Here is a 17,837-nt window from a genome sequence, read left to right as displayed (position 1 = left end):
TCGTCTTGTCCGCTTCCATGAGTTTCAACAGCTTCCGGCCGCGAAAATTTTTCTTCTCATCATTGGAAGCAGCCTTCAAGTGCGTAAAGATGTTGTTCAGGTCTCCGAACGAGTCTTCCTTTAGTTTTTAAGAGACAGGAGCGCGGCTTCGCATCGGCTCCAGAATATGCTTCAATGACCTTAGCCAGGTTCCAGAAGGATCTAGGAGTGCGTGCGCCGATCAAAACGATATCTCCTTGGTTCACTGTCATTTGTTGCCTTCTTGAACGTCCTTGCGTTGTCAGCGTAAAAGGTGCAACATAGCCCTCGTCTCGCTGTAAATCTTCGGAAAGCATGTAAGAATGCTTCTCTTGTAGTGTTGTCCGCAACTTCTAGATGCACAGCTCGTGTAGTAGCACATATAAATATTGCAACATACTGTGTTGTAGTGCTTTTTATCGTGTCTTCTACAAGTAACGAACTAACAAAATCCACACCGATCACTTCAAATGGTTGTCGCTCGTTGACTTTGTCAGCAGGAAGTGGGGCTGTTTCCTGGTGCAGCGGTGTGGCGTCAAATCGTTGACACTTCAGACATTCATGAATTATCTTCTTCACCATCCGCCTTCCTTGTATTATCCAGTACTTAGACAATGTGACGCTTATTCCTCCATGCAGCGTGAGTTGATGAATATGGTGTACCAGCAGCTCTCGTTGCCGACTCTCTCTCAGCACCTCAATGTTTTCCCTGTGCTCTGACTTGAGTGACTCGATCTCGGCAGCGTGCTTGGCCTCCAGACTTCGCTTGATGTTTTCCAGCTCCTGGTCATACTTCAGCCTTTGCGAACTAAGCGTGTCAGCGTACTGCTCCACTTCGTGCTTCAGTAGAAGTAGCTCTACGTCTTTCAACTTCACTTCTTCCTGGTACTGCTCCTGGTTTGCTAGCAGTTTCTCCAGATGTCTCCTGTGGTCAACCTCGGTCCCTCGGAGCTTCTCCTCCAGATTCTGCAGTGTAGACTCGTACTTGGCACGAACAGTCTCCACTTCATCTTTCAGCCTAGACTTCTCCTCAGAGGGCATATACTCATATTCGGCGCGTGCCGCTTCCGCCTCTCGTCGCAACGTCGCATTCTCTTCTGCAAGTCGTCTAATTGCAGTGCTTTGCTCAACCGTCGAGTCCAAGCTGGCCCTTGTGATTCTCTCTGCAAGCTCTACGATTTCGTCCATTTCTTTCTTGAGGGAATCAAGTGCACTGCGGAGTGACTCTGTCTTTTTCTGCTCTACCTCGAGGGCTGAGGACATTTTTTGAACCACTTCACCGTGTTTGTTGATAAGCTCTGCCATTTCGGCAGACGCCTTCACCTGCTGTTCGTTGGCATACTGGCTAAGAGCCTGTTCCTTTTCCCAGAGGCTGCAATGAAGGACTTCCAGCTCTTCTGTCATGCGTCTCCGCTCGTCAGCTAGCCTTGCCTCCGCCGTTTTCTCTAGCTGCTCCACTTCTTCCCGATGCTTGCGCAGCAGCTCCTTGGTACGTACCATCTGCTCAGAGAGGAGTGCCGTTTTCTCCTGAGAATACTGCTCCTCGAGGCTTGCCTTGACGTCCAGCAGAACACGACAATAACATGACTGTCTTCTACCTTCTGCTAATGCAACTGCAGTCTGCAGAAAAACACTTGATGAGAGGTTCATAGACTGGTAAGTAGATGTTTTCTCTTCCTGAATTTCACCAGGAGTAGATGCTGTGCACTGTGCTGTCAGTTCTTGGTTTCGGCACATAGACGTCGCATGCCATTTTCGACATATCTTGCACCTAATGTATGCCTTACATATTTTAGCAGTATGGCGAAGCCTGGTACAGCGGAAACATCTGTTTGCCTCTTTGAGCTTCACTTTCTTATCTTCATAAGGCATCGTTCTCCTACAATCATCAGTATAATGAGTAGTATTCTTGCAAAATATGCAAAACTTTGCAGCTGTACTATGAAAATTAACAGTTCTTGTCTGCTGCTTACTCTCCGTTCTGTTTCCGTAGCTTTCTTTCCTTTCTGTTGACAATTCCTCTCTGCACTCTACCTGATCTTCTATGTATTTCATCAAGCGCCTAAGGATATCTTCTTGACGTAAAGCCACATTCTGATCTTGTGCTGACGATCTACTGATCACTTCTCTTTGTTTTAACTGGAATCCAATGTAGAGATCCACTGGCAAAGCTCTTTTCAGGATCGGAAGCAACATCGACGCATAAGACTCGCTTTTCAATCCTAAGGATTCCAATCCACGTATGTGCACTTGCACCTTTTCTGACAGCTTTCTTAAACCGTCATGGTCATTGCAGCTTGCCACTGTATTCAAGTTAATTAAGTCCTTCATATGCATTTCTACCAGCACGTAATCTTTTCCGTACTTCTGCTTGAGTAGATCAATGGCATTACCATAGTTACTGTCGGAAAACTGTAGTCCCTCTATGGCAGCTGCCGCTTTTCCGGTTAGTGAGGACAGAAGGTACATAAATTTCTGATTTTCGTTCAAGTCGGTTCTTTCATGTACAGCTGTTTCAAATTGACGCCAAAATCTCCGCCATTTCATTTTATCGCCGTCAAACTTCATAATTTCTAGCTTTGGTAGCTTCACTGTTGTTGCTTGCTGCGACTGTCTAGCTTCGTCATTAAAGTTGGGTTTCTCCCTCACTGTTTCCCGTATTTCTTGTCGAGAAAGGTACGCGTTCATGTTGTGCAGAGCACTTATTATCTTTAAGTCGTACTCGGTGGTCTTCGCAAATTCCGAGTCAGCTGTTTCGGGTGTTATGAACTGCTCCATCTGCTCGTCTGCTTTCTTTAGCGAGTCTGCAATACCTTTAATCTGGCTGGCTATCAGCGACATCGCTGCAGGATCTTGATTTTCCTCCAATTTCTTTTCAGCATCGCTCACTAAGTTAGTTATTTGTGTCCTCAGCGTTTCTTGCTTTTTCATAATCACTTCTCTGTTCATCTTGACTAATTAAGGAAACTGCTGGTCGCTTACAGATTCTAGCGACGAAACGTCATCGGAGTCTTGGTCGCCCTCTGTGTCTGTGCCGCTCCTTGCTGTCAATGTCTCGCCTCGCTGCCGTAGGTTCGCCTGCGTGCCTCCTCTTCGTCCGTCTTCTGTGGCCAGTCCGTCGTTCTGGTAGTCCGTGGCCAGTCGGAAGAGGAGCAGCCGCTATCCTGGTCACGGCACCATGTTGCAGAAATGAGACGAGACAGCTGCGTTCGATGCGAACGAATTCAAGATTCTTCTCTTTCTTTATTGCTTTTGGTAGCGCGCGCGCCTTTGGAGCTCGCCGTCTTCTTTTTTCTCGTCTTGTCCGCTTCCATGAGTTTCAACAGCCGCCTTCACAATCGCAACTTGTGACACCACTAACTTCAAGATCGTAATTATAGCTTGATTTTCTATTCTTGCCCTGTACTGCAAATATTTTATATTTTCACTACTCCCCTCTGTTGTGCCTACTAGGCCTTGAAAGTATTATAATTAATAAATAAATAAATACGTAAGGACTAATATGTCCAATGTGGTCATGCCCAATTTGGTGGCTCAGTTAGCTTGTTTGTTTGCACTACGCACAAGCCATCTTTATGCAATAAAATACTGTCTTTTGCACATGGTTAAGCTTTGTGTATTGATAGGCCCATCTACACCTCTACAGCCAACAGTGCTGCTATTTTACAACTTGTCATATTAGAGCGCAGCTCTTAGGTGCCCGTTCCTGCGTTGAGCATAGATGTCCTTGGCGTTGCCGAGTAAACGAGCACTGTGAAGAATGATATAGCGAACGCAGAGTGCAGTGGGGGGTGAAAGAGCAAACAAGGAGTGCAGCGGGGGATAAAAGACGGCGATAGCAAAGAGAGCATGAGGAGGAAAGCGGAGGAGGAACATGCAGTGGAACCATGAGGCAGAAAGCTGAGGAGCAGGGTATGGCAAAAGCATAAGAAAAGTGTAGTGCTGTGCAAGACAGGTTCTGTGGCAACAACTGCTACAAGATGGCTAAGGCATGCGGCGAGCATGTCCACCGATACAGTACCATATATGGAAAGAAAGCGCTGCACAAATGGTATGTCTGCGGTAGCTGCTGTCAATTGCACCGACGTGTCACCAAGCACTGCCTCTTGCGATTTCCCAATTAGCGAGGCAATCGTGCCACACTTTGTTCTGTTTGCAACATGCCGCATGAGACAAATTGTTTTGGCCTGCCAATAATAGCAATATGAAAACATGGATAGCACTGCGCTCAAATTTCGCATTGAACGTATCGTAATCATCAGTGATATTTTTTATTGCGATAACAATTATGTGGAGACTCCAAGCACATTTCTTCCGTCGGCGTGGGCATCGCTGTGAGGTTCCATATTAAGTCCAAGGGCAATAACACCACTTGCTTGCACCAAGTGGTACCATAAAAACCGGAATATAGGTCGAACTTTTTTTCATAATACCATTGCGAAAAGTCGACCCTCGTCTTATATACTGGACATTGGCGGAAAAGCTACGGAAGTCTTGCAACAATGTGCGGACGAAGTAAACAGCCGCCATCGCCATCAGCAGCAGCGCGGCGTGGCGACATTGTGGCTATTTTGCGTTTCTATTGTCACAAAGTTATATTGGTTAAAGGCTGCTTTTTCACATTTTGTTTCTAAATTGGCGGGAGCCGACGGCAATTCACCGTCGCCTTCAAAAAAAAGGCGATTGAGTACGCGGAAGCACACGGCAACCTGGCGGAACAGCGCGAATTTGGAGTATCCGAAAAGAGCTGTCGGTACTGGCAGAGGCAGTGTATTACAACTTGCAGTAACCAAAAGAAAACTTCATTTCATGGGCGGTCCGCAGCGGACCGCAGAACTGGAAGACAAGGTTGACGAGTTTGCCCGGGAGCTGCGTGTAAGATCGCTGCGTGTGACTGCCAAATGCATCCGTGTGAAAGCGGTAGAGATTGCGCGCACCTCTGGACTGGGCAGCGAGAATCACTCGTTATCCGACTCTAGTTTGGACGACTCTGATCAAAGACGTTGGTCTGATTCGGAGTAGCGCTTGCACACTTCATGCCCTTCTGTGTACTGTACACCCGGACAATTCTTAACAGTATCGCGTGACCATCGACCCGCGTGTTTGTCAGCACCTTATCATCACGGCACGGAGCGGCGAAATAGCAAAAGTAAGTGCATGTGTACACATGCGCGTATCTCATATGTTTTGCTGCTCAGCGCCGTTAATAAGGTGCTGACAAGCACGCAGATCGATGGTCGCGCGGTACTGTTAAAAACTTGGCCAGGTGCACATGTGAGCAGCATTTAAATAAATACTGTCACCATTGTGCAACCGGCTGAGTCGCATTTGTTTCAAGGTAAGGGTGTCTTTCAGTACTTTTGCCATTGAAAAAGATTTTTTTCATTTTTAGAATTTGTTAGTTGGGGGATCGACCTATATTCTGGTCCAACCTATAGTCCGGTTTTTACGGTATATACTGTGGAGATTTGTGTTGAAGTTCTTCAGACTCAATGCATCGCAGCTTTTTGAAGGCTGATCCTTTAATGTTCAACATTTGTTCGTGTACAAACCACAGAAAAATTTCACCATGCTCTTGCATTTGCTGGCCTTTTATTATGCTGGTGCTGTACTAAAGTTGGAATGCAATCATTGTGCAGAGGCCACTGTCGGCTGACCAGATTCAGTTGCTGACAAAAACGTACAAGATGGAAGAAGCTGGCAATGCAGAAATCAAGTTCAGGTAATTGCTGGTTAAAAGAATTGTTTACAGAACTTGTTCAGTACCCTTCATACACTTTTTGAAATCCTTGATATTCTTATACCAGTTCAACCCTATTTCAAGCACTACCGAGGTGGTGACCAGCTAGCAGTCGGCCTGTTTTTTTTTTCCCCATCGTCATCGCTGCAGCCATACTTCATTTGGCCTTCATTTGATGTGTTTCTGTGTCAATATGACATCTGCGTTAAGTAGCATGCTGCAGCACTAACTAACATGCTTCAGTTTACCATGATAGAAAAGTAGATGTGTTCAGCAGCTATTTTCTTCTTACCTATGACAATCTGCATGCTAATTGTGTATTTTACCCGCTGTGTGGGGGTTATCGTAGGTTATTATCGGGTTATTATCGTTGGGGTGTTAATTACAAACATAAAGGTCAACTTCACGAACAACGGCATCATATCATCTGTGGTATTAAAAATACAATCATCGTAATTAGTAAAGAAAGACTTTATCCAATACTAACAACATCCTATTATAAAATTTGTTACACATTGCATAAAACGGCACACTGGAAATATTGTCTAAAACAGATTCACCTAAAGTTCTCTATGGCAGATGAAGAATTGGGTGCAGACACTGTGTCATCCAGGAGCAAATTCCACTCTGCAATTGTTCGCGGAAAGAATGAATACACAAATACATTAATACGACTTTGGTAGGCCCTTATTTTCTTGGAATTGTCGCGTCTTTTATAGTCATAATGAGGTGGTTTTAAATATATGTTCTTATCGAATCCTGTGTTACCGCTCTTAATGTTGTGTAAAAGCTTCAACCTGATTATTTTCCTGCGTGTGGACAGCAACTTCCATCCTAGATTTTCCCTGATTTGCGAACTTCTAATTTTGTAGTCGTAGATGCCCGTGACGAATCTTGCAGCCCTTTTCTGAACACGCTGTAACTTATCTTCAAGAACTTTTGTGAAGGGGTCCCATGCTGCGCAAGCGTATTCTAACACCGGCCTAATATTTGTAAGATACAAAGCTTCCTTCAATGGTTTTGGCGCATACTTGGAAGTTCCTCTGGAAAAGGTGCAAAAGGCGGCACGCTTTAGCACTTGTTGTGTCAATGTGGGATGTCCAGTCTAATCCCGCAGTTAAAGTGACACCCAGGTATCTGACTTGATCAACGCATTGCACTAAAACATTATTTAGAGAGTATGAACTGGGCACCTTTTTCTTTTTGTTCGTAAATTTAACATGATAACACTTTGCTACGTTCAAATACATTTTTCATTTAGCACACCAGGAACAAATGTTTTCGAGATCAAACTGCAACACACTCGTATGTTCGGCACATGACACAGGATGGTACACAACGCAATCATCCTCATACAGTCTGATATTTGAAACACAGCCTTCACTTAAATCATTGATAAATATGAGGAACAGCAACGGCCCAAGGACCAACCCTTGAGGCACACCTGATAAAACATTAACCGTTCTCGACGTCGCATTGTTCAGAACCACTTTTTGCTGCCGTTTATACAAGTAATCTTTAATCCAACCGTAATGTGAATCGGGGAGGCCAAGAAATGATAGTTTGTGCAAAAGTAAGTCATGCGGAACTACATCAAACGCCTTTCGAAAATCAATAAAAATAGCATCTCTGTACTATTGTTAAAGCCGAGTGCAACGTCATGTATGAATTCAGTAAGTTGAGTGGTACAGGATAGTCCCATGCGAAATCCATGCTGGGTCGGGATGAAAAAATTATGGTCATGAAGATGCTTAATAAGGCCAGAGTAAATAACATGTTCTAGTGTTTTACAACAAACAGATGTCAAAGACACCGGTCTATAATTGCTTGCCAAATCACGACGACCACTTTTAAATATAGGAGTTACATTGGCCATTTTCCAGTCTCTAGGTAATTTTTGAGAATTTATTGACTTGGTGAATAATTCAACCAACATAGGAGCAATACTGTGGGAACAGTGCTTCAAGACGTGATTTGATATACCATCCAGACCATGAGCAGAATGAGGATTAATGTGGCGCAACAGAGCCCTAATTCCAGCCTCATTTAAGACGATGTCATGCATTTGAGGTAATTGTTCGTGTAATTCAAGTATCGGAGTATGACGACATGCTGTGAAGATGGAGTGAAAATGTTCGTTAAAGCAATCAGCTGTTTTTGTGTCATCAGTTAACATATCGCTTTCATGCCGGCGAGCCAGAATGCCAACACTGTCTTTTCTGTTACCTTTGACATATCACCATAGCTCCTTAGGATTAGATCTTATTTTATCAGCTAGCGACGACAAGTATGTTCGTTTTGCTGCCTTTAATTCTTGTTTCAAGTCTTTAGTTAGAGTTCTAAGCTTGTCATATAAGTTCTGACTTGGTGCTATATTGAATGCCTTGTATACCCGGAGCCTTCTTTCTTATTGACAGACGCAGTTCTTTGTTAATCCAAGGTTTAGCCATTCTACGTCCAGGTGATATCACTCTCGAGGGAATGTATTTAGCGACCAAAGACAGGATTTTGTCTCTGAACAGAGCCCATAATCTTTCTATGTTGTACTGACTGCTGTATTTGAGCAATACTAGCAGGAAAAAGTGTAACTCTTCGTCTATGGCATTATAATTTCCCTGTTCATACATAAAAATCTTTCTCTGGCAATTCTTGCTAATCTGTAACTTCTTCCACTCTATTGTCGCATTTACGACCTCATGATCACTTATTCCCGGTGCTGCCGTAACTGCTTCAACTAAATCATCATTGTTGCTAAACAACAAGTCCAACGTACTGTCCTTAGCTGAACCGTAACGCATTGGGAAATTTACAAACTGAGCAAGTTCATTGTTATGTGTTAGTTCAATGAAGGCCAAAGAAGTGCCGAGGCACTCGTCGCTACAGGATAGCGGTCATGCCATACAACTTCAGGCATGTTAAAATCGCCCCCAAGTAGAATAGTTTCCGATGATAACACTGACAGTGACCGTGCAACGCTGTGAAATGGTTCTATGCTTGTTGAAGATAGTGGCCTGTAAAACGATCCCACCACAAGGCTGTTACCACCAGACACCAATATTCTGCACCAAATACATTGTGAAGAAACATCACAGTATAACGTTACACTTCTGATTCTGTCATGTACAAGAATGAACACACCTCCTCCCTGGTGATTACGGTCTTTTCGATAAGCTATGTATTCGGATGGAAACACTTCACAATCCGATATGCCAGGGTCGAGCCACGATTCTGTTCCGATGACAATATCTGGTTGTGAAATGCGCAGAAGGCTAAAGAATACATCTGCTCAATATGGTGTTGGGCTGCTGAGCAGGAGATGGGCATGATGCTTCCAACGAAAAATTTCAGATCAGCAGCCTCCCCTTCTCCCCCTGTTTTCTCAGGGAAAATTCCTTTCCTGCCAAAAACAGACCGCTGCATGAAAAAAGACCATACCTACATGTTGGCGTCAATTGCGTCTGGTTCTAGAAAAAATTGCGGCAGAATCCACTTCTCAGTGATTGTTGATGGTAATGCATTGTTACCATTGAATCATTATATAGCAACACAATGTATTACCACCGTCGTAACAAGTTATGTATGAGGCGTGTACAGCAGAGGGACTCCTCTTTCAAGCTTCCCTAAGGACATTCGGTGGCATCTAGCACCGCCACCGCCGTGAAGGCTGCACATGGTTTTCGAAATGCATGGCACGCTGATGCATGTGAATACTGAGAAACCTGTCATGCAGCAACTGGGCTTCTCTCTCGCATTTCTTTCTGGACACACTGTGCCATCTGTTGGCACTGCCTAGAAGGTCACACGTGGCCTCGAGACGAGAAGTGTGTTGCGCCGGTGCCTGCAAACACTGAGAATTTGTTCCCTTGCTTGCCCCATATTCACTGTTGCCTACTCAGCACACTAAGTTGGCAAGAGGTTCATTGAAAGGCAGCACATATCCAGTGCATTCATGGTGCAGCTCGCTAAAGCCTTGCGTGAAAGGTGTTCTTTGAAACGTGGCACATACTCGGTGCATTTGTGGTGCAGCCTGCTAATACGCCGGTTGCTCTCCTTGGTAAACCCCTGCGATGTGGGTTCAATTCCGCTCAGCTATGGCTGACTTGGTGGTGTGCCATGCTGCTAAAATTTGTTGTGCAGTGAGTAGCAGCAGTGAAACGTCACAATGCCCTGCTTCCATGTGACCACCTTCTGTGTCATAATCATGTCATGAAACACACACCTGCCTGGAAATGAAACCAAGACTAGTTTGTAGAAAAGCTCCTATAGCAAGTTATTTAGGGCACTCTGAGGCTTCAAAGTACATTTTTTTTAAAGTTTCAAAGTCTAGAGCCTTCATGTAATGCAAGAAATAAAAAGTCAAGAATGTTGTATCGGTATATTTTTAAGTCAACCCACTGAATTTTTCTGTCAATTCCACCAGTCCCCTCAACATTGAATTAATGAAAGTCAGCCGTAGCTTGATATTTCTTACCTTGGTTAATTTTTTTCTGTGGCAGCTGCATGAATTCAATAGTGGATAATGCAGGGAAAGAAATACAATGGAGGTGTACCACCATATGGTTTGCCTCCATTAGGGAACATTGCAGCAGTCTATAACTGTTCTCCACATTTAAGGGCACATTTAAACACGTAGATTGCAGTCTTTTTTTATCCTTCATGCATTCGCTAACTCATGGCGTGTTGCCCTGCAGGTGGCTGCGCCTAGGGTTGCGGGCCAAGTGGGACCCAGTTGTGCCACATGTCTGCCAATTTCTGCAAACATACGGACGAATGAAGTTTGTCTGTCCACTCTTCAGGTACTTGCATCAACAGTGCAGTCCACTTATAATGATACTACATATAGCGATATATTGGTTATAACGATGAATCGACTTCAGAGTATCAATTTATGTATTAGGGCTATGAGAAAAAGCCCATATAGTATAACGATATGTTAATCACCGCATATCGGATATAACGATCGAAATTCTGCCTCTTGGGCAGTGTTTTCCATGCAGAATGATCGTGAAATTTGCTTTACAATGTTCCCCTTAACCGAGACGGGGTGAAAAGTTTGCCAACGCGAGTTCAAATCTGCCTCCATTACCGTGCAGCGTGTCCCGCCAGGGCGCCTATTCAGAGTATCTCAAGCTGGTGCAGCATGCCACAAGATGGCACCAGCTGCTTTGCATCCGCGTTGCCGGCAAGCGTCCAGAGAAAAAAAAAAAATTATGCAGATCCCACGTACTGTGGGATCTGTAAGCAAAGCTTCGCCTGCTGTTTGCGTTCATTGACGTTCTTTGGCGGTGATATATTGATGGCACATGACAGTTGTGAGGGGATGTGAAATGTTACCTTGCCTGCTCTGCTTGTGTTTGGTGTTCTTGCTCCGCTCGATGCTTTATGCGAGCATTCGTCCCGTCGGCACTAAATGCACACTTGGGCGTCATTCTCGGTTGTAGCGTTGTAGCTCACAAAACTGCCACCTCTCTTTCTCTCTCTCTCTCTGTATTCCCTCACTAACATTCTCCCCACCTCCTCCCTCTACTGTCATTGCGGTTGAGCACAGAGACAAGCGCGGCAGCTCCTGCACAGCATTTGTGATGGGTCACGCCTACCCAATGGCACAAAAGTGCTCGGCACATGGCCAGCTGCCGAGCGCGGCCCACATTTGGGGATTGACACTGGCCTCACGTTGACCGAGGTTATGTCCAGCGACATTGGGCTGACCTGAATGGCTAACCTGGCCAACTGTTAGCCACAGTAAGACCATGCTTGGCCCGGTGGTAATTACCAAAATTTGGTAGGCTGCTCGTTTATATATGTATTGGTTTTTTATACTAGGTGTTCTTTAGCTGCACCAAAATTTTAAATATTGCCTGTGGCAGATAGCACAATTCTAACCCTTGAGCTAAATTACAGGAACACGATCGTTCGAACGTGCCATCGTTCCCGTGTCCGTACACACGAATGACCAGGCGTTGGTGTCCAGCATGGGGTGAACATATTCGCTCGTTATCCGGTTGTGGTGAGTCCGACTCCAGCAACTTGTCGCGCACCCATCAACATGCTTTGTGGATAACAACTCGGCTAGCATGCATTGATTGACGAAAGGTGCATTAAATTCCCTTGTGATTATTTGCACTACTGTGTTGTCGTTCCTTTGTCCCAAGAGCACGGGTGAGAACCTCACAAAATGCAACGCGGCGTAAATCTTGACAAGAGCTTCCCTGGTCGTCTTTCCTTTTTGCCAGACTCCTGTCATGTACTAACGCGATAGCATTAAGGGCCCTGTGTCACAGAAAATTCTGTGTCGACACCGCGGGCTTCGCTTGGCGAATAATCATTCTGAACCACAACCGCACAGGCCCCCACGTGGTGTATACCTTGTCTTACATTCTTTACAAAGTTATTCCTCATACTTTTGAGAATGACTGCTCATAAGCAAATATTATGAAACAAAACACTGACAGCACATGCCTTTTATCTTTTTGTGGCATGGCCACATCTCAACCACATCCCGACATCCCCGGCCTTGGTGGCGCGCATCTCAACTACCTCCTGACGTGGCCAGCGTTAGTGGCATGCTGGACAGCAGCAGCAGCAGCAGTGGGAAAGTCGAAGGAAGAGGCAAAGAAACCTTCGCTGTAAAAAAAAAAAAAAAAAAAAGCAAGAAGCGAATCGCATCTGTGCTCTCTTTTTACAACCTCCCTCTCTTCCTCAGGAAGCGGCAAAATTTGCCGTGGAAGCAGCGGTCGATGCGCTGACAAAGTGCAAAGCTATGTCGCTTGGGACAAAGCTGCCAATATTGCAAGACTCACGCAGACGATGATATTGACGATTCTGAAAACTGCGAGCGCCACGATCATGAAGGCTAGAATCAGTGACTGTGCCGATGAATGGAAACAGTGGGCTTTGTGCGCTAGGGGAAACCCCCATGTGTGAAAACAACACAGTGGCAGCCACTGACATTGCCAAACTTTGGGAGCACATCACTACTGGTGATAAAATAGGTGGTGCTCCGATGGAGAAGTTTCTGAGTGCAGATAGCGCTGCATCGTTCTGCAAAGAATTTCTGACAGGATGATCCTTGTAGTGACAGACGGCGGCGTTGTGCGATAGAGGTGACAAGGTTGACAGTGGCCCATCTTTGAAACTGACCCCATTGTTCACGCAAAGTTCACTGTCGTCGATAGAGTCGCCCACTGATTTCATGCATGCTAAATTATAGCCGCCACTGTTCGCGCAGTCGGTGGATGCGATGCGCGCCGCAGTTGTTGGACCTGAAACTTCCGCAAAAGCAAGTGCAGATTTCTGACTATTTCAGCATGCCTAACGCTTGACACGCTGTTTAGAGGTATATATAAACATCTTGCTTTTCACAGCCTTTCTACAACGTCAATTCTTTATCGTAAGTGGCAAATTTGGTTTCAGAGCTACAAAGGTATGTTCGGCAGCGTTTCTTATTATTTTTTTTTACGGCAGTCAAGATATAGCAATGATCGGTTATAACGATCAGATTTCTTTTTCTTCTTGATATCATTATAAGTGGGCTGCACTGTATTTCCCGGTTGTATACTGATAAAAAGAATGTTTTGTGCACAAGTCGAGAGGTGTCTCTTACAAAAATTTAGCCATTGATATTTTGACGACTAATACCAGAGGCCTAACAATGGTGCCACGTTCTGCATCCTTGATCTCAGAACAAAAGTAACAGGCATGCACAAAAATATGTTGTAATCTCAGAACATTCGCCAAAGGTCTAATATGTTCCTCAATTCAAGAACACAATTACATTGCTTTGTACACCTTTGCGTTCAGATGCTGCACTTATTTTGACTTGGTTTTGGTGTTTTGCAGAGACCTGCATTCTTGGGAGGAGAAGCGGCAGCTGACCAAAAAGCTTTTCACTGAGCTGAAACCTCAAATGATGCATGTTGTCACGCTCAGGCTAAGCAAGGACCTTGGCTTGTCATGATGAAGCTGTCTGTAATTTGTTTTGTGGAGGTGTGCCTTCTACTCTATGTTTGGATTATAAAATGCGACTCCCAGCAAACATGAAGAAAGGGTTAGCCGAGGGGCCCGATTTTTATTAATCATAACTTAAGCCAACAAACAGTGACACTAAGGACAATGCAGGGGAAATCACTTACTAATTGAATTGAAGAAATTATAAATTTATAGAAATGGAAGTGGATGAAAACACTACTTGCCGCAGGTGGGAAACGATCCCACATCTTCGCATTACGCATGCGATGCTCTACCAATTGAGCTACCGCGGCACCATTTTCCCATTCCCATCCACTTTCTTGTGTATTAGTAAGTGCAAGTAATTTCCCCCATGTTGTCCTTGGTGTCATTGTTTGTTGGCTTTTTATGATATAATTAATAAAAATCGGGCCCCTCGGTAAACCCCCTTTCTTCTTGTTTATTATATAACCAGGGTCTCGAATCCGGCAGCATTGATGCCTTCAGGTAGCATGTGTTGGTTTGTTGACCAGTTGCGTTCACTCAAAAAGATCACATAATTGTGACGGCTGCGGCAGAAAGGGTGTTCTACATCTGCCTCCAAGTTTTGGGAGTGGTGGCGCTGGCCAACACTTCCAGGGTTAGTTCTAGTAGTAAAACATAAATACCCAAGAAAGTGGATGGACAAACGCTGTCTCAGTAGCTCAGTTCGTAGAGCATTGCATGTGTAATGCGAAGACATGGGATCTTCCCCACAACACAACGCCATACTAAAACGCCGCAGATTGAACAGACGACAATACCCACCTCCACACAAGACCCTCTCACGTGAAGACGCTGTAACATGGCGACAATTACAAACCAATACATACCCCCATTTAAGCAGACTACATGCAATACACCCTACACTATACTCATACAAATGTCCCCTTTGTAACAACTACGCCTCCCTCTATCACACCACATGGCCGTGCCCCAACGTGAAGGCAGCCCCGCAAATACCCAACCCCACATCCGAGCAGTGGGACACTGTGCTGACTAGTTCAGACCCTCGTAACCAGCAGCAACTGGTGCAGCGGGCCCGGGAAACAGCAAGAGCCGCAGGAGCCCTGGACTAAGGGCGCCCCCCGCACAAGCAGAAAGACACCTGCTTGTCCTTTCTTTGTTTTTAATAAATGTTTTTCCTCCTCCTCCTTCCCCACATGTGGCAAGTTGTTTTTTCATCCACTTTCATTTCCATTAATTTATCCTTTCTTTAATTCAATAAGCAAGTACAAGTAATTTCCCCTCTGTTGTCTTTGGTGTCATTGTTGGCTTCTTACGAGTCCCAGCAAAGTTACATGTGTGTACCCTTCCATGTACTTAGATTTAGGTGCATGTTAAAGAACCCCAGGTGGTCGAAATTTCCGGAGTCCCCCACTACGGCGTGCCTCATAATCAGAAAGTGGTTTTGGCACGTAAAACCCCATAATTTTTGTGTGTACCCAAATACTACCCACACTGAACAATTGCAGCACCAGACCTTCCTATTATATGAGTCATTCTAAGTTGTGGCTTGGCGTTATGAGCGTGGCAGGTGTCATCAGAAGATGTAGTGCGACTGATATGCACCAGTACAGTGGCCCAGGTAATGGGAGCACACTGTGTTCAAGTTTCTTATTAATGCAGTTAGCATGTTTAGGGAACTTCATGCACTTTGAGGAAACTTTTACGCCAACTTGGGTCTCTTGTGGCATAGCTATCACTTGCACGGCATCTGAGTTCGCACAGTCTCACGCCCAGCTCGTAGGCGCTGCATGCAAAGTTCCCTAAAGGCACAAAGACATTGTTGTCACATCTGTTAGCTCAAGTGACTACAGAACCAACACATGCCTCGTGCTCCAGCTCACCCCAGCACACACTGTGCTATTCCCCTTGCCACTTGCCCTGTACTTGCACAGCCGTCCCTCCTGGCGGTTGCCAAGCCCAAGCTCATCACAGACATTCTAACTGCTGTAGATATCCTACAAATTCTTTTGTGTGCCAAGTCAACACGACTCCAGACCAGCAAAAGCTGCCTTCTTGTGCCTTCATGATGCATCCATGTTCTTGCATCTGGCTAGAGTTCCGCGCCCTCACAGTCTCAATTCAAGTGCACCGTACTGTCATTTCCCATGTGCTGTGCACCCTACGCCAAACTGGGGGACGTCCACTGGAGGCTGTTTAGGACCTTACCTTAACTGGCTGCCTTCCTATGTATAACTGACTCGTAACTAATTCTGTTGACTCTATATGGGACATTGTACATAGCTTTCACTACCATCCATACTGCTTTTATTTATGTTTTCCAACGTTGTGTCATTCCCTTTCATTTTTCTCTTTGTTGTTTTAGTTTTCCTTCTTTCTCTGTTTTACCGGAAAGAAAACTGAAGGCAGAGGAATATGTAGCAGCACAATAATCATTTGCACTTGGCCCTAGAAGATGACCAAGTCTAAGCGAGGCTTAGACTTGATCATCTTGGACAAAGCACAAATTTAAAAAGCTGTTTTGCTACACCCTTCGCTGCCAAACTGGTTGAAATTCTGGCCTTTTCGTACTACGGGCTGAGAGGACTGAATACAAAGGTGTCGAAAGTGAGGGCTATGATACATTACATTACATACAACTTGATAAAATGCATTAATTCAAAACATAAGGACATGCAAGCTATACTTTTTTGAGCTAACAGCAACGAAGCTACAGAACTAACTTCTGCAGGCTGCTGAATCATTTGACAATCTCATTAAAAATACAGCATTTCAATAAAACAGTTGCAGGAAGATCACTAGTTCAACTCTGAAATGCGCTCAGCAGTTTTCCGTAAAACCCATCAATGCAAACACATAAAACTCAATAATTTCATCATACAAGCTCAGCCATTAGGAGTTTATACCGTGCCATGGTTAGTAAAAGTGCACATGAATCAAGCTGTTTACAAATTCACTTTGGGTAGCAAGAAAATTTTAAGAATTCGCAGTGGGGCCACTACAGAACTCATCATGAGGCTTGCTGTGGGCTCACTTCCGTGGCCGCAGCCACATCAATGCAAAATTTGCTGAACAGTTCAGATATGTTAGCCACTTTAAGTTGCCAGCCTTTCCCTAGGCCATATTCAGTAGTTACAGCGACACGAGTTATGCTAAAGATGTCACATTTACATTAGGTGTTAACAAAATTACTTGAGACGCTTCTGTATGATCATCCATTTATAGAGCAAATAAGTTCTGGTAAAGGTCACCAGAGCAAACATTGACACTTTCGTGTAGTGACGGGACCATTTCAGTTGAGCTAATAATTTGCAGATGCACCTCGGCCAGTAAAAGAACTTAAAAACCCTCTGCAAGGGTGGGGGGTACAACGGAAGTTAGTAGGTACGAACAGGGATACATAGCGCAAGAAAGACACAGGGACAAGCAGGTACACGGGACGAAGAAGTTTGGGTGAGGCGCCCCGTATTCATCACACCAACACGCTCAAACTTCTTCCCTGCGGAAGTTAGTAGGAGGGATGCTGTGGGCTGGCTCACTTCAACGGTCGCAGGCACATAAATGCAACACTTGCTGGAAAGTTCACAGGTTTCTTAGCCATGAAGGAAGCTACTCCAGACTTTCTGCAGGCCTGCTTCAGGGGTTGCACACAGTAAAAGTACTAAATATTTAATAGACGCACTGGGCATTAAAAAAATTACAAAAGGATCACGTAAGCAGTTGCAAACACGAACATTACTGGAGAGTTCACAGATACAAAAGCAGTTACAAGACACTTGCTTCAACACAATACCAAACTGATTTCATAGGTACTAGAAGTTACAAGACGCTGTACTTGAGTGGTCACAAATTTACCATGTGTTCATTGGCTTGAAGGCCTCTAAGCAATTAAACAGAAGCTGAATGTGACCTTTCTGTGGTCACAGCCAAATATTGCTGTCACAGGTATCTTGGCGACTACACAATTAATTAAAAGCTTGCAGCATGCTCGCTTCAGCAGTCATAGACAGAAAAATGCATCATATGAGTTCACCCGTACCAAACGTACCAAAAGCTAACAGGGGATTTGTGTGAGCTTGCTTCAGCGGCCACACACACAATTTCATCCTGAAAATTCACGGGTATC

At 44.7% G+C, this 17,837-nt stretch overlaps 1 protein-coding gene and 1 non-coding gene across 4 annotated transcripts in view; one reads left to right on the top strand and one right to left on the bottom strand.

Annotated features, from left to right (window-relative positions):
- Window positions 1–14,902, top strand: part of LOC126526909 (leukotriene A-4 hydrolase) — a 167,836-nt gene extending 152,934 nt beyond the window's left edge. For all 3 annotated transcript variants that reach the window (XM_072284399.1, XM_072284400.1, XM_072284401.1), the window contains 3 exons: window positions 5,658–5,740; window positions 10,450–10,554; window positions 13,598–14,902. In XM_072284399.1, coding sequence (XP_072140500.1) covers window positions 5,658–5,740; window positions 10,450–10,554; window positions 13,598–13,715 — 306 coding nt within the window. In that variant the 3' untranslated portion in view covers window positions 13,716–14,902. The remainder of the gene's footprint in view (window positions 1–5,657; window positions 5,741–10,449; window positions 10,555–13,597) is intronic.
- On the bottom strand, window positions 13,948–14,019 carry TRNAT-CGU (transfer RNA threonine (anticodon CGU)). Its single transcript has one exon. It is a non-coding gene; the product is annotated as a tRNA-Thr (tRNA).
- Window positions 14,903–17,837: the final 2,935 nt, after the last annotated feature.

Source organism: Dermacentor andersoni, chromosome 9 (genome assembly GCF_023375885.2).
Source record: "Dermacentor andersoni chromosome 9, qqDerAnde1_hic_scaffold, whole genome shotgun sequence".
Lineage (NCBI taxonomy): Eukaryota > Metazoa > Arthropoda > Arachnida > Ixodida > Ixodidae > Dermacentor > Dermacentor andersoni.
Note: the sequence above shows the minus strand (reverse complement) of the source record. Positions and strands in the feature narration are given on the sequence as shown.